Source organism: Chrysochloris asiatica, unplaced genomic scaffold (assembly GCF_000296735.1).
Source record: "Chrysochloris asiatica unplaced genomic scaffold, ChrAsi1.0 scaffold00014, whole genome shotgun sequence".
Taxonomy (NCBI): domain Eukaryota; kingdom Metazoa; phylum Chordata; class Mammalia; order Afrosoricida; family Chrysochloridae; genus Chrysochloris; species Chrysochloris asiatica.
In genome coordinates, this window is record NW_006408532.1 from 5,652,518 (window position 1) to 5,668,971 (window position 16,454).

The 16,454-nt window shown below is 42.2% G+C and overlaps 1 protein-coding gene across 2 annotated transcripts in view; it reads left to right on the forward strand.

Annotated features, from left to right (window-relative positions):
- Positions 1-16,454, forward strand: part of RALGPS1 (Ral GEF with PH domain and SH3 binding motif 1) — a 522,711-nt gene that overhangs the window by 234,757 nt on the left and 271,500 nt on the right. For both annotated transcript variants that reach the window (XM_006834782.1, XM_006834781.1), the window contains 2 exons: positions 979-1,068; positions 3,710-3,802. In XM_006834782.1, the coding sequence (XP_006834845.1) occupies positions 979-1,068; positions 3,710-3,802 (183 nt within the window). The remainder of the gene's footprint in view (positions 1-978; positions 1,069-3,709; positions 3,803-16,454) is intronic.

Consider the following 16,454-nt stretch of genomic DNA (forward strand, 5'->3'; position numbering starts at 1 on the left):
TGTCCAATCCTCTTTCAAATGGCTCTATCTATTTGAATTCTGGAATTTTTTTTTTTTTTTTTTTTTAAATTCTGGACTATTCTTAGTGATCCCCGCCCTTTGGAAACTTAGAGGTTTTAAATGATGCCCAGCTCTCAACCCTTCTCTCTACACTACTCTGTAGTCCTATCATCTGTGTATCACATAGAAGGCGGTGAAGCATAAACAAGGAAGGCTTACCACTGCCCAGCATTTATTGGCATGACATTCCTTCTGTGTTTCATTGAGGTGCTATGTGAGTCATCCTATACCACTAGATGACTTCCTTGTTTCCCCAAAGCACATGAAGATTCAGGATATTGATTTATGTAAAAGGACAAATGAATAATATTCTGAACCAAAGATGCTAGTACACCTATTGGCACAAGCTGTCTCCTGAAAAATCTGCCCCTTAACCCACTTTTCTTTATAGAACTACAAAAGAAGCTTTTGTATTATTTAATTTTGGGGTGAATATTTCCTAGAAAATTAAATTTATTACAATTATGTAAGTATTGGTTACTCTTTAATATCTCAAGCCTGACTAGTAATTTGGATGATACTGCCAGTAAGCTGATTTCTTTGTCTGGTCTTTTGTCCCTTTGTCCATTCACTCATCCATTCATTCCTATTTCCTCTGTAACTGGCTCCTTCTGGGCTAGAATCCTGTCTGATTCATCTCAGAATTCCCTGCAGTGTCTTCAGCGTGTCTCACATTTCAGAGGCCCTATAACTTCCCATGTGTGTGTGTGTAGTCGGGGGGAATGGGGCCAGGGAGGATTGAGAATAAGGGACCTAGCTGTGCAGGTGGGGTGCCAGAAAGGAACCTGAGGCTTCATGCAGCTCTAGGCTGTGCACCCCAAGACTACCACTAAATCCCATCTTAGTGGTGGGCACAGGTGGCATAGATGGTTGGCATTTAGCAGTTTTTCTGCCATGTGTGTGTATTTGACTCCACAGGTCAGTTTTTGGGTTGTACGAGAAATTCTAACAGCACAGACGTTAAAAATAAGAGCAGAAATCCTGAGCCATTTTGTGAAAATAGCCAAGGTAAGAAGTTTAAAAATGTTTTTGCTTTCCTTTCTCCCCCACTAACAACCCCCCATTGGTTTTCTGTATATATATATATATATATATATATATTTTTTTTTTTTTCCCCCTCAAAAATATGTTTCCTCAGTAGTTGGGGCATCGTCTTGTGGGAGTTACTTTGCTTTGGACCTGCCAGTAAGGATTCTAGAAAGGGCTAGTGGCCTGTCAGCTGAGCAGGCCCAGCTTCCCACCCAGCCTCCAATGCACAGGCAACTTGCCCATCTACCCATAATCTAGGTGACCAACCACTTTCATTACCTGGGCTTTCACAGAATCTCCACGAGGCCTGAGCAGCTACCCCTTGAATTTACCCATCCTCCACACTCACATTTAGCTGGTACTGGGGGTTGATGGATTTTAGTTAACATTAATGTTTGCAGTAACATCACATCCTGTACAAGTTTGCCACCAATCATCAGAGTTTAGGCCTGTGCCAGATGAACCTGCTGTTCTCACTTCTACCTCCTTTGCCCTGGCATTATAGATTCTGTGCTTGCCAGTTGTCAGACACCAGGCTTACGTGCATACCCAACCTTTCCCCTCCTTCCTGCTGGCCCAGGCTGCATTTTATCTTGGGGCTTTTGTAGAGACCTCCTTGGCTACACTCTTCACTTACATGGCTAGTCAGCTCCTCCCCTTATACTGCTCCCAATCACGTGGGCTTGCCTGACTCTCTGCAGTAACATTGTAATTTTTTGTACACCACTTGCTCTGTGTGTGCACATGTTGTCTTTTTACCTGGATCCTGGAGAATTTTAACATTTCCTGAGGACTCTTACAGGCCAGGTACTGTACCAATTGCTTGTTACTGTTGTTAAGTGCCTTTGAGTCAGTTTTGACTCACAGCAACCCTGTTTGTATAGGGTTTATAAGGAGCAGCTGGTGGGTTTGAACTGCTCTTTGTGATTAGCAGTCTGGTGCTTATCCTGCGGTGTCAGCAGGACTCCTTCCCAGCCATGCTTACAAACTGTACATTCTCATGAAGAAGTCCTGTGCATTCTCCATGCTAGGCTTAACAATAGGATACTTTTTGCTGTCCATCATTCAGTGCTGGGGCACAAGAAAAAGTGGAATGTGATTCCAGTCTTCATGGGACTTTCTGTTTGAAAGTGAATTTACAGTCCCCACCTAACTAATCCCAAATGACCCCTCCTTAATTTCTGCCATTCTTTCTGATGGCAGATGGCCACGCTGTCATTATGCTTTGGGTATGCCCTTCCCTTCTCAGGGCTTTGGTGTCCTGCTCTATAAAACGAAAGGAGTGGGTTAGATAATTTCCCAGGAGCCTTTTAACAGTGTAGCAATTCAGATAGTACAGTGAAATTCAGTTTACTGAGAGAATTGATTCTTGTACACAGGAAACAATTAGAGAATGTTATAAGATGCATGAAATGCAGTATTAACTTGTGTGGTAAGGGAGACATTTTTGAGAAGGAATGAAGCTATGAGGAAAGCAGAAGGGCTTTTCATGTATTTATTCATTTTACTAGATCCTGTTATCAGAACCCTATACAGGCTTGCTAGGTGTTGGAACCTACTCGACCACACTTAAAAAAATATATAACAATTGTGTGCTGAAAATTTTAACCAGGTGGCATACTGGTTAAAAAGTTCACTTGCTAACTGAAAGATCAGCTGTTCGAAACCTCCAGCTGCTCTGTTGGAGAATAATGAGACCTACACTTACTGAGCACTCTTCCTAGTGCCCAAGACTGGTCTCGGCAGTTTATATGCAATTTTTCATATAGTGTAGGTGCCATGATAATCTTCCTCATTTTAAATATGAGGACACCAGGGCTCAGAAGTGTTGAGTGACTTGCCAAAGGACACACAAGTAGTGGGAGCTGGAATGGGACCCGAGATCTTTTGGTTAATTAGTGCCTGCTTGCTAACCCAAACTTCACTGACTCTGAAGAAAAAGAAACAGAACCCCAGTCCTGTTAGCAAGTTTCCCTCAATGTAAAACCAAGAACAGAGCAATTGCATTTTTCTGCACTGACTCTTGACTGTGTCTCATTCTGTTGTCTTCCATGGGAAGGAACTTGTCTGAAACGGAATTGATTCCAAATGTTCTCCTAATTTGGGGTCTGGTTCAAAGGAGCATGGTCAAGCAATTGGGAAGCCAGAGTATTGTGTTCCCATTATAGAGAGATTATGTAGATTAATACCATCTTCCCTCAGCATCTGTCTCGTTACTGGTGTTAAGGTAATCACAGAAGAGCCACACTGATATTTTTGGCACAACTAGGATTGTAATTTAAAAAAGCTTGCTGGTATGTATGGTGTTCAGATTCTTCGGGGGGGAGGGGAAGGGAAAAGAACATCATCAAACCTTATCCTGAGCCACATTTCTGTCCAGCAACTAGACTAGCCAGTTTATGAAATTTTGCAAATGTTTGAGATGCAGACTCACGTTTTGACAATTTGAGAGAAAAAGAGCATATGGTTTCTATGAACTTCCTAGGACTATATTTTCTACATGAGATATTTTTAAGTGTAATTGAATTTCATAAATATGACAACATTTGGTAACACTTGAGCATGTTTTTATTCTGTTGTTTATGGCACAAAAATAATCTGTTCCATATCTTTTTTTCAGAAACTTCTAGAACTTAACAACCTTCATTCTCTCATGTCTGTGGTGTCGGCATTACAAAGTGCACCCATCTTCAGGCTGACAAAAACCTGGGCTGTAAGTTAATCTTTCAAAATCTATTTCCTTGATTTTGGGTATTATTTCATTGGGGAAGTTCTTCACTCCTTAAGTACCAGAGGACTTGCTCTGACCATCTGCCCTTTGCCAATGACAGGGGTTTACCATGGGCTTAGGAAATGTTCCCTGGGCATCCTTGTGACTTCAGCCATTTCAATGCAAGGGAGCTTAGGGCACTGACCTAGTTGGGGTCGGAAGCTCTCTCGAGTGGCCCTTTCTGGATCCCACAATGTTGTGCAAGACAGCTGGGTCAGTGATGTAACATCTGCCCTTGAATTGACGGGTAGTCTTCTCTGGAAGGCTCCAGATTGCCCTTGGGAAAGTCTTTGGACTGATGATTTGCAGCTGCCATGGGTTGCTGGCCATACAGCTAAGAGATTCTCTGGAGAAACCTGTGACCCTCCAGAGAGAAAATAATTTTTTTTTTTCCTGAAGGCCATGGATAATTTCAGCTCAGAGGTGGAGTCTGATAGTTATATAATTGAGTCTGTAGGAAAGTTTTTTTGCTGTAAAAATATTTTTAAAATATCTCAGACTGCTTTATCCTCCTTAGCTTGGCCTAGTGCCTGACATGGGGGAAGTAATTGCTATTTCCATAGCCCATTAGCATTCACCTCCTGGCCCAGGGTCTCATACAGCCGCACAGCCCAAGCCTTTCAAGACCTGTTTATGTCCCACGGAACTGAAGGAAACTGTATGGAATTGTCAGATGTGCTTCTGCAACTTATTTCCCCCTTTTTTTTTTTTCTGCCAGTCTTTGGGGTTAGGCTCTATTTCATACTTGACTAGTTCAGAAGCTTTTAAAGTACATACAAATTATGTTGTAGGTGATCAGAAATGAGCTTTGTTGCTTTAAAATGCAATTTTCCTTAGATCCAGCCCTAGAAAAGTAGAGTGAGAAATATTAGCCTGGAGTCAGAAAACTAGGTTTGTGTTCGGAGAGTAACGTGTACTACTCAGCCTCTTTCTCATTTTTCCATATCTTCTCAGAGGGTTGGCCTACATTAGTGGTTTCCACCAATGCTTTGTGTGAGCCCAAGGGTTCCTTGGAACTGCCTTGGGGGCTTCCAGGGGCTGGAGGAGAAGGCAGAAGGTGGCAAGCAGGCAGCTTGGGCAATGTTTTCCCCAGAGCAACTCTGTTTGCTTCAGTTTTATGTACTGAGCTTTTGGGTGAAAATCAACTGAACAGTGGCTTTGGAAGTCAACAGCAAGTTTGGAAGCCACTGGTCTCTCTGCAGTTGCTGCCAGATCTGTGATTCCTTGTGACCAGTAAAGCTTTTTTCAAAGGTTGCATTGAGATTATTTTCAAATGGATTTTCTGTCATTTGAAATCTTTTATTGTTTCTTGGATTGCTGGGAGCTATGTGAGGATCCAGAGGAACTCATTTTGAATCTTCTCATGGCACATAGATCTGCTGTAAGCAGTATTGTAACTTTCAAGGACTCTGTTAACTGTATAGTCTCTGAGGGCAGTCGCAGTGAATTAGCATGAGGAGTAGTGGGTGTGTCAGGGATCCATTCAGTGATGGGGCAGGGACCACTAATGAACCTTTGGCCATCATTCTCCAAAGGATGCTGTACTGTGTCCCAGACAGTAGGCAGCATCAGGCCAGAGCAATACCCAGGACGGCTATTTGGCTTGACAGAGCACTTTTCCTGGTTGACCAAGTCTTCACTGTTGTTGAATCCTTGTTGCAGTGAAAATAAGTTTCCCACCATTCCTTACAGAACCTGGTGTGTAAACCTGTTCAGGACCCACTTGAGAACATGGGCTACCTTACCTAATTCTGATACCATGTGGGTCAACTGTTCTTCTTTATGGATTTGCTGAAATAAAAGTATAGTAAAACTTGCAAACACCGGAACCTTTGTAAGGATGAAACTTGTCAGAGAAGAAAAGCTCAAATATTTTCCACTAAAATGAGTGATACAAATGTGGTAAGATTATGCTCTACCAAAGGCGGAACATGGGTGAGGCCTGGAGAAGCAAGGTAGTCCTTCTGAGTTCCAGCTCTCACAGGTTTCCCTGTAGTATGTGCCTGGTGTCTCTCTAAGAGCTTTTTGTATATTAACTCACTTCATCTTGACAGCCACCCTTTAAGACAGGAACTGTTGTTATTCTAATTTACAGATGAGGAAACAGAAGCACAGAGATGTAAAATGATCTATGCAGAGTCCCACAGCTAAGTAACAGGATCCCAAACAATCTGGTTCCAGAGTCCATATCCATGACTACCATACACCACTAGTATGAAATAAACAAGGACAGATTTGATCAACCATCTATCACTCAGCCGAGATACAAGTCCTGTTTATTTGAGCCTTTCTTGTCTCTTCAAAGTGCTGTAGTAGGAACTTTGAAGATGAAGTTAGTAGCTTATCAGTGCCGCCTCCCTAGGCCTTTGAGCCTTTGACTTGGCTGCAGCTACTGCTGGTGTTGCAGTAAATCTTTGGTGTGTAGCAGAAGGGAAGTCAGAGGAGGGACTACCAGAAAGGGAACATACAACCAGTGAACCAGATAGCTGTAGCCAAACCCTGAAGGCTGCCCTGCAAAATGCTGTCTGGCCACTTACTCCAGTGTTAGTATAAGCTATTGCTTCTGTTGCTTCTCTAAACCGCTGGGATTGGCCACTGCCTTTGCTACCTCAGCGGGCATTTAGCTGGTGTGAGCCATGGAGACTCCTGGGAGCTGAGATGATGTGTCACCAAAGGTTAGGAAACCCAGGGCAACAACACATCCCTATTCTTTTTCTGAGAAACCTCCCCATTACCTCCTAAACAATGAGGACTAGGGCTGTTTTTCTTACTGGGGCAAAAGGCAGATTGATGTAGCATCCCAAGAGGAGGAGTTGACTTGATGCACACTGTGTGGATTCAAACATGAGCTCTCCCAGGTCATTTATTGCTTGGTGATCCCACTGCTTTTGTTTCAGACCAGGCAGACTCTCTGCTCTCACCTACCTCTCTTGTTACTCCAGGGAAAATGGTTGGTACAGAACATGTGGCAAATAGAGAAAGCCAGACTTGTTATATTTCCCCTGTATCTAATTTACCCACAACCCAAGTGGAATTGACTACTCCATCATCTGTATTCTGGACGCTCCCTCTCCACATCTGTCTGGCAATATAGCATGCACTGCTTGTGCACCCTAGTTTTTGTTGACAGGTCTGCCTCCCCTTTGGACTATTTCTTCATGATGAGGTCTGATTTTTCTCTGTATCACTGGTACTCAGCCCAGTATATGCTTGTTATTTGAATTGTACATGTTGGTGTTTGGTATGTGTGTGTGTATATTTGCTGAATTATATCCTTTTGCCATTCATTTCTGGTAATGAGATTAGCCATAGAAATGTTGCCACAAAAGAGCTGTTTCCTCTCTTCTAGCCTGTCTTCTGAGCTGGGACTGTCCAGATCTCATGGGGCTAGAAGCACCAGCTATAACAACCTCAAAGGTTAATGCTTTTGTAGTCCTCATTTTGGAGGAAAGAAAATAGGCTCCAAGTGCTGGAATGACCTGTCCGAGATGAGAGTGATGAACCGGTGCCTTGCCCCTGCTGAGTTCCCACAGTCCAGCTTTTTGCCACTGTGCTAGATGACTTGTTAATGGCAGGAATTTGATGGTGAAAGTAGGCTGGACACTGGACAGAAAGAAATAGGCTCACACATTGCTTGGGAAGTGCACTGGCACCCAGACCTGGGGGACAGTGTAAGGCTGACTATCTTTTTACTGTCTCTGGATATTCCCCTGAAACCCTGAATTTCTGAGGAATTTGGGCAGATGGGGTCACAGGTATGTGTGAGGAGACTTGCCAGTTGGTCACACCTTAAATGATCTTTGGTGCGAGCTGTCTCTGAGTGCTCTAGGCAGCGCATTTGTTGGTTTCTTGGCTGGCTGCTGAATGCCAGCCGCTCAGTGAACTAGGACAGCACAGGAATTAACACTGAGTATAGGTCTGCACATAGTAGGCCCTTAAGAAAGGGAAGCTGGATACAGAAACAGAGAGGGAGTCATGGCTGGCCTGGAAAAACACAGGCAGGATCTGATTTATTCTAGCACTGGGGCCACTTTGGAATATTGGCTGCCTTAAAGCCATGAAACCTAAGCAAGAAGTTGTATCAGCCAATTCTGATTTCCTGAGTACACATCACCATGAGCTCTCATTCATTCCACAAATCAAATATTTGTCAAATGTCTCCTCTATGCCAGGCCCTGAGGCTATAGTCAAGGCCCCTGTCCTTATGGGCATTCAGTGTTATTTAGGGGGAGACAGGCACTTTATTCAGAGAGAATAAACACGTGCCTAGTCTGGCTGGCACAAGAAATGATTGACAAATGTTTGTTAAATGAATGGAAGTGATGAATAAGCAACTAATAGATAAGAATAAAAACGATGCAGAAAATTAAAATAGGTTGTGATAGACAACGATCAGATAGTGTCTTTAGGATGGATGCTCAGGGAAGCCTCTCTGAGAAGATGCTCTTTAATTTGAATGTAAAAGACCTGAACTTAAAATGGAGTTAGCCAAGCCAAGATGAGGGGAAGAACATTACTATAAGAGGCAACAGCCAGTAAAGACTTGCAGTGGGAATAAGCCTGGTGTGTGATCAAGGAACTCAGGAAACCATCATGGCAGGATATCCTGGGTCAGGAGAAGATGGTTCTGAGAGGTGGTGGATGTGCACCGAGACTGATTCATAGTCTTGATAAAGATTTGGATACAATTTTAAGTGCAGTGCTGGGTTTTAAGCAGGAGTGGATATGATTTGGTCTACAGTTGAGTTTTGTTTGTTTTAATTACTGTTGCAATTGGACAGAAGTTGCAGGGAGAATCAAAGGTGGAAGCATAGGACTTAGTAGGTTATAGCAGAATTCAGGGACTAGGTGATGTCAGCTAGAATCAGGAAGGTCCAAGTGAACATAGGAAGAAACAAAATTATTATGGGATGCATTCTGAAGATACAGTTGACAGTTATTGTGATAGATGGGATGTTGGAGATAAGCAAAAGAAAAGAATGAAGGATGGCTCCTAAGTTTTTGGCCAGAGCAGCTGGTTAGATGATGGGACCTTTTCTCTGATCAGAGTGGTCCCAAGAGCAGACTGATTTATTTGTGGGTGACCTGGAGTATGGAATTCATGGAGTACAGATGAGTCATTCATTATAATAGTTACAGTAATGTGTACACACATACATTCACATACACATGCTCTTCTTGCTCTGTGCACATTTCTATTATGATTTGCTATTTCCTGTTGAATTGATCCAAAGAGTTTAACTCATTTGCAGCAGCAGAGTGAAAATTGAAGTTCTTGGCAGGACAGAAATCACAGTGAACAGTTGGGAGGTCAGGTCTTCAGAATAGAGATCTGGAAGGGGGGCTCCATGAACCCTCTTAGATGCTGCCTGAAAGTGAGCTTTCACTCCCAGACATCTGTGAGCAAAGGACCATTGAACTCTACAGTTCAGAGAATGGCTTCCCCCCTGAGAGAAATAAGGCTGGCGGCTTTGCAACTACCCTATGAAGGCGGTTGTACGACATTCACATTTTTTGGTTTATAGAGTTTCATTGGGGGATATGTCTCTTTACGCTTGTGTTTGATCTGGTATCTCAGTGACTCCTCTGATGACAATTGAGAAGGCAGTTTTGGGCATGCGCTGCTTGTTTCAGGTTTTCCTGGGCATTAACTCAGGTGACAAGTGAGATGGGTGAGGGAGATAAGAAGATGCAAGAAAGGGGGAACCAACATTTACAGCCTCCAATTACTTATTAGGAGTCCTGGTGTGGTGCTGCAGGTTAATGTGCTGAACTGCCTTATACAGGGTCGTTCTGAATGGGAACCGACTTGATGGCGCTTAACAGCAACAAAAACAACAACCAGGGTATCAATCTTTATATGGAATCCTGGTGTGGCGCTGTGGATTAATGCAATGGACTGCAAAGTCGATTTGAACTACAAGGTCGGCAGTTCAAGTTCACTAGCCGCTCTTCAGAAACCCTATACAGGGTCACTATGGGTCGGAACTGACTCAACGGCACTTAACAACAACAACATCAACAATTACTTATTATTCCCGAGTCGCTCCTCAACAGTCCTGCCTGGAACTGCTTCCCAGAAGGCCCTAATCCATGACATGACCTCAACAACAGGCAGTACTCACCAGCCCCTCCTGAAAAATTGTTCTTCTGCTTAAGTCTCCTCCTGCCTTTCTGACAGCTGGTTGTTCTTTACAACCTTCTGTTCCTTTTATCCGCTGGATGAAACTTCCACAATACATTTATTATCTCTTGATTATCTTATTGACTTGGAGAACTTCGACTATCACCTCTGTGTTCCAATAATGACTGGCTTTTTTTCTTTTAATGTTTTGTTGTGAATTATGTGATAGTTTACATGGGAGAACATTAGCTTTACATTCATCCTATCGTAAATTGTTTCATTCTCATGGTTACAGTCCCCTCCATGCATCATCAACCAACCCTGCAAGCCTGCCACCTGGTCATCAGCACACAGACCCTCTCCCTCTCTAGGTCTAAAGTCCCCAGCTGCTCCATCTGTCCATGTCATCACCTCTGCCTCCATCAGCCTCCAGCAAAGGAGGAGGGGCCCATTTTCTCCACACCCTTGCCAGTATTGGTTGTTTTCAGTTTTTTATATCTTTGCTATTGATGCTAGAGTAAGATGATATCTCATTGTTGTTTTGATTTGCATGTCTTTAATGGCAGAGTATCAAGAACATTTCTTCATAGGTTTGTTGGTCACCTGACTATCTTCTTTAGTGAAGTGTCCATGTCCTCTGTTATTTTTGTTGTGAATTGAATGAAGGTTTACAGAACACATCATCAGTTACAGTCAACAAATCTCCTTCATTACAATGATTTTCACCTACTCCATGTATCATCAGTTAGCAATATTTACCTCTATTTCCTATAACTGTTGCACTCCTACCTGTGTCTCCTGCTAACCTCATCTTTCCTCTGCCCTGCCATCCATGTTAACATTTATCTACCCTCTAGCCCATGAATAATTCCCCACTGTAACCATCATAGAATGTTTCTTTCATTAAGAAGATCTTTCTTAATTTTTTAACCAGTGATCTCATACTATATTTGTTCTTGTGTCATTGACTAATTTCAGTCAGCATAATGTCCTCCTTCGCTGTCTTTTTTTTTTTCTTTCAAGTTCAGCATATTCTTTTTTAAACTGTTTTTAAAGCTTTTATTGTGAATTAAGTGACACTTTACATGGAAAAAACATTGGTTTTGCACTCAACCAATTGTATTTCGTTCCATTGCAATGGTTACAATCCTCTCCATGCACCATCGGTTAACAGTATTTGTCTCTATTCCCTCTTTTTTTTTTTTTTTTTTTTATGTACGCAGACAACCAAAGGGCACATTTTACAAGCCAGCCTCCTGCCCACCAGCACTCAATCTTTCTCTTTCCTTGAGTCTAGAGTCCTTTTCTCTGGTGTCGCTGCTTCTTTGGTTAGGATCCCACGTTCTGCTCATGCTCTTCCCTTTTGATGGTCCTAGGTTCCTCTGTTCCTGGAATTTAAGAGTAATTACTACCCCCTTTTTTATTACACATCTTCTGCCTTTACAGTTATGACAATTGTGATTAGTAATGATAACAATTACTCACTATTGTATCAAATGAATCCTATCCTCATCTCCTTTCACCACACCCATCTACAAAACTATTCATTGGAGACTCTATCTTGCTCCCCTTGCTCTAAAACTAAACTCCCTCTTGAAAACTTCTAACCAACCACTTTGTGCCTTTATAGCCACCCCCCCCCATTTTAGGTAGCCAATGTCTAAGGTGCCCCTGTGTACTGAGGGGATAGGCTTGATCCTTGATATGAAAACTCCTTCCCTCTCAGTTGGTATTTTAAGCAACTACATCCATAAGTAAATGTCAAGTTCATCAAATTGTAGCCATTTACATTTGCTTCCTGTATCAAACTCCTATATCTTCCTCTAGTCAAGTTCTGATCATCAAGCCATCCAAGCTAGGGCAAATGGGTACCATCTGCAAGTTTGGGTGTTCTTGCATGCCTCCCCCCACTTATATCAGGTAAACACTTCACTCTCAGCTCTAGCCCCCAGTGGTTACATCAGTGTCCATGGGCTCAGGAGTTCCCAAGTCTCCCTAACCTTGAGACCAACCAGCCCTTCCTCTTTTCTCTCTCATCTGAAGGTATACAGGAGTCCATGGAACAAGGTCGAGCTCAACCTATATCTTCATTACTGCCTTTCACTAGTGAGTTTATAAGCCTACTTGTGTGTTCCCTTTGAGTTTCAGTACTGGAAGGGGGTTTTGTCCTGAATGGTCTTGATGGGTTGCCTTGAAGGCTCCCAGGCGAACAGCTTGTTTGTTGTTTTAATAGCAAACGGCCTTTTTTTTTCCCCCTGCTGGTCTTTCTTTCAAGAAGTATCTTTTGTTCCTCTAGCTGCTCCAGGTTGGTCTGCATGTCCTTTCAAGTGGGAATGTCCCACCTCATAAGGTTCTGGATGGGGCTCAGGATTCTATCTAAGACTCCATACTCTGTGAAGGCTTAACAAGAAGCCTATTTCACTGGGCAAATTCTAGAACCCTTTTTTGATATTCTGATCAGTTGTAGACTGAAGATGGGCTTATAAGCTTTCTGTAATCGTATTTCCCAATATTCCTTTCTATCTCACTTAAATGTCTATTTTACAATAGTAGGTAAGGGAAACCAATATCCACAAGACAATCAAGTACCTTAACATTATTTCCCCCTCTTTTACCCATTCAGACTATGCCTTGATCCCTATATCACAGAGCCCTGTTGTTCCAAGGTTGAGTATACATCAGTATTTACCTCTATTCCATTTAGCCCAAGCAAACCTATCCCTATTTCCTTGTTCTTCTACCCCCCTTTTCCTTCCCCTGTCCATTTTAAAATTGGGTTGTTTGTCTTTTTCTTATGGAGCTGTTGTTGTTTTCTATATATTTTAGAGATTTTGATGTGTCATTGCAAAAAAAGTTTTTTCCAATCGGTGGATTTTCTTTCGACTCTTTTGGTGAAATATTTTGATGCATATAAATGTCTTATTTAATTATGTTTGATATGTTATTTATGCCCTGTGTCAGAGCCCCCAAGTTTGTTCCTATTTTTTCATTGATGATTTTTATCATTTTATAATTAGGTCTTTAATCCGCACTGAGTTTGTTTTTTTGTATATTGTGTGAGATCTGGGTTTTGTTTAGTTTTTCTGCAGTGGATTTCCAGTTTTGTCAGAACAATTTGTCTCTTCCCTGTTTAGTATGTTTTGGCCCTTTGTCAAAGTTCACCTGACTATATGTGGATGGATTTACTTCTGGGATCCCAATTCTGTTCACTGATGTATATATCTTTCATTACTAGTACCAGGCTGTTTTGGCCTGGTATCCCAATTCTGTTCACTGATGTATCTATCTTTCATTACTAGTACCAGGCTGTTTTGGCCACTGTGGCTGTATAATAGATTTTGAGATCAGAAAGTGAGGGGCCTCCAAATTTTTCTTCTTAAATAATGCTTTGCTATCCGAGGTCTCTTTCCTTCCCACATAAAGTTAGTGATAAAATTTTCTGTGTTTATAAGGAATGACATTAGAATCTGGATTGGGATTTCATTATATCTATAGATTGCTTCAAGGAGCTCTGGTAGTGTAGTGGTTATGAGTTGGGCTGCTAACCTCAAGATCAGTAGTTCGAAACTACCAGCCATTCTGTGGAAGAATGATGATGCTTTCTGCTCCCGTTAAGATTTATAGCCTCAGAAACCCTATGCAAGGTTGCTATGAGTTGAAACCAACTCTATGGCACTCCACCACCACCATAGATTGCTTTGGGTAGTGTTGACATTTTCCAATCCATGGCTTCTTTTGGTTTATTGTAGTAGTGTTTTGTAGTTTCTTTGGATAGGCCTTTTGTTTCTCTGGATAGATTTATACTTGAGTATTTCAGTCCTGGTGTGGCACGGTGGGTTAATGCGCCAGACTGCAAAGCCATTTGAACTGCAAGGTCGGCAGTTCAAGCTCACCAGCCGCTCCTCCAAAACCCTATACAGGGTCGCTATGGGTTGGAACCGATTTGATGGCACTTAACAGCAACAACATTTCATCTTTTGGGTGGCAATTGTAAATGGATTTGTTGTCCTTATTTCTTTTTCAGAGCTCTCTTTACTAGTATAAAGGAATCCAACTGATTTTTGTATGTTGATCTTATACCCTGCCACTTTACTGAATCTTTCAGTGAGTTCCAATAATTTTCTTGATGAGTCTTTGGGATTTTCTCTGTATAGGATCATATAATCTGCAGCTAGAGAGAGTTTTACTTCTTCTTTGCCAATAAGAATGTCTTTAATTTCCCTTTCTTGCTCTATACCTCTGAATAATAAGAGTTCCAACATAATATTAAATAGGAGTAGTAGGAAAGGAGTAGAAAAGGGCATCCTTGTCTGGCTCCTGATTATCAAGGGAACACTTTCAGTTTCTCTCCAATGAGAGTAATGTTGCCAAGCCCTACAGTATTTTTATTTGCCTCATATGCATATGAAAGTTGGACAGTGAATCTGGAATACCAGAGAGGAATTGATGCATTTGCATTATGGTGTTGGAGGAGAATACTGAAATACCATAGACTTCCAGAAGAATAAACAAATCTGTCTTGAAAGAAGTACAGCCTTAATGCTCCTTAGAAGCCAGGGTGGTAAGACTTTGTCTCTCATACTCAGACATGTTATCAGGAAGGAGCAGTCCCTGGAGAAGGACATCACGCTTGGTAAAATGGAGGGTCAGCGAAAAAGAGAAGACCGCCAGTAAGTTGGATTGATAGAGTAACAGCAACTACGGGCTCAAGTGTAGCAACCATTGTGAGGATTGCTCAGGACTGGGCAGTATTTCATTCTGTTTGTACATACAGTCACTGTGAGTCAGAGCTGACTCAAAGACACCTAACAAAAATAAGTATGGTGTGGGGAGCCCATGCCAAGAAATGAGGGGCAGTATTTCATAGAGAATGAGAACATGGTAAGGATTAAATAAGTAAGTAGAGGAAAAAATGTTTACACCCATGCCTGGAACATAGTAAGGACTAGATAAGTATTAGCAGCTGCTGTTATCGTTGTCATCATCACGAACACTTCTTGTATGTTCTCAAGTGGGCTCTTGGTGACTGCCATCCCCAAAAGCCAGCCCTTTTTTACTTATGACTTAAACTATCATCATTGTCTTCTAGCTGATCTCTTTTCTTTTGGTCTTGCTCTCTCGAGTCTACCCTTTTATTGCTACTGGATTTATCTTCCCCAGAGCTTCTTGTTGTTGTTCATTGCTGCCCAAGTCAGTTCTGACTCATAGTGACCTGCTGGATTTCAGCTTCCCTGGTTGAAGTTGTTTTTAGCACTCCCTCCTTTCCCCTTTGCTTGTTCTGGTGTTCTGTACCCACCACTCCCACAGTGGGGTGTTCTGATAGAACCATTTGATGCCACACTTTTTATTCTGCCCTTTGATCAATGCACTATTTCTAGTTTTATACTGAGTGTTTTGTCAGCTAATTTTTATTTAATATTTGGATTTCTAACCCTGGATTTCAGTGATGCTTGGATGAGAGGAGGGGGTAGAATGTTCTCATTGGTGCATTGGTGTTTGAGGGGAACATGCACGTGGGGATGTAGCACTTGATGAATGCTCATGGGTCTGAGAGTCATGCAGAGCACAGCAGAGGACAGAATGGAGATACTTAAGCAACAGCAACAGATACCAGAATATTTCTTATCTACTTTACAACTATTTCCTGACCCTAAAAAACAAATCATAAAGCTTTCAACCATAGCCTGCAGAGCATCTGCTACCACCACCAACATAACAACCCAGTGCCCCAAGTCATGTGGACAGGAGACGCAAGAATTGGCCAGAGGAATTTCCTGTTAAAACACGGCCACAATCAACTCATTCTTTCTATTTTGATTAGTATTCACTGTTCATGCTTAGCTACTTGTGATTGGCACCCTGCTTGCAAGTTGAACTAAAGTATCCAGAAAAGTAGAATAAACAGTCAAAATGGTCATCTTATGTCCAAGGCATCCAATGGACTTGTCTAAAAACAAAACAAAAAATCCCAACTTATCATCCTTCCCCTACTTTCCAGTCTTACAGAATGCTGTACTTGCCTACATTGACCAAATGGCTGGTCCCGTGCACATTCCTGTGTGTTCCTACTCCTAGAATTGCTTGTGCATTCTTTGGCCTCTGGGACCTCTCCAGTCCCATCTCTGCTTGTTGAAATCCTTCAAGACATGGTAGTTTCCAGGACTACTTCTTCCTAAAGTTCTTCCTTACCATGTTGTTCTCTTTCTCTAGAGATTTGTGTGTTCCTGACCCTTCCTTACCTCATCTAGCTCTTGTCATTGCTCACCTTATTGTTGTTGTTGTTAGGTGCCATCGAGTTGGAACCGACTCATAGCGACCCCAGGCACAGCAGAACGAAACAATGTCCGATCCTGGGCCAACCTCACTACCGCTGCCACACTTGAGTCCAACAATGCTGCCACCTGGCCAATCCATCTCATAGGGGGTCCTCCTCTTTTTCTCTGACCCTCCATCTTACCAAGCATGATATCC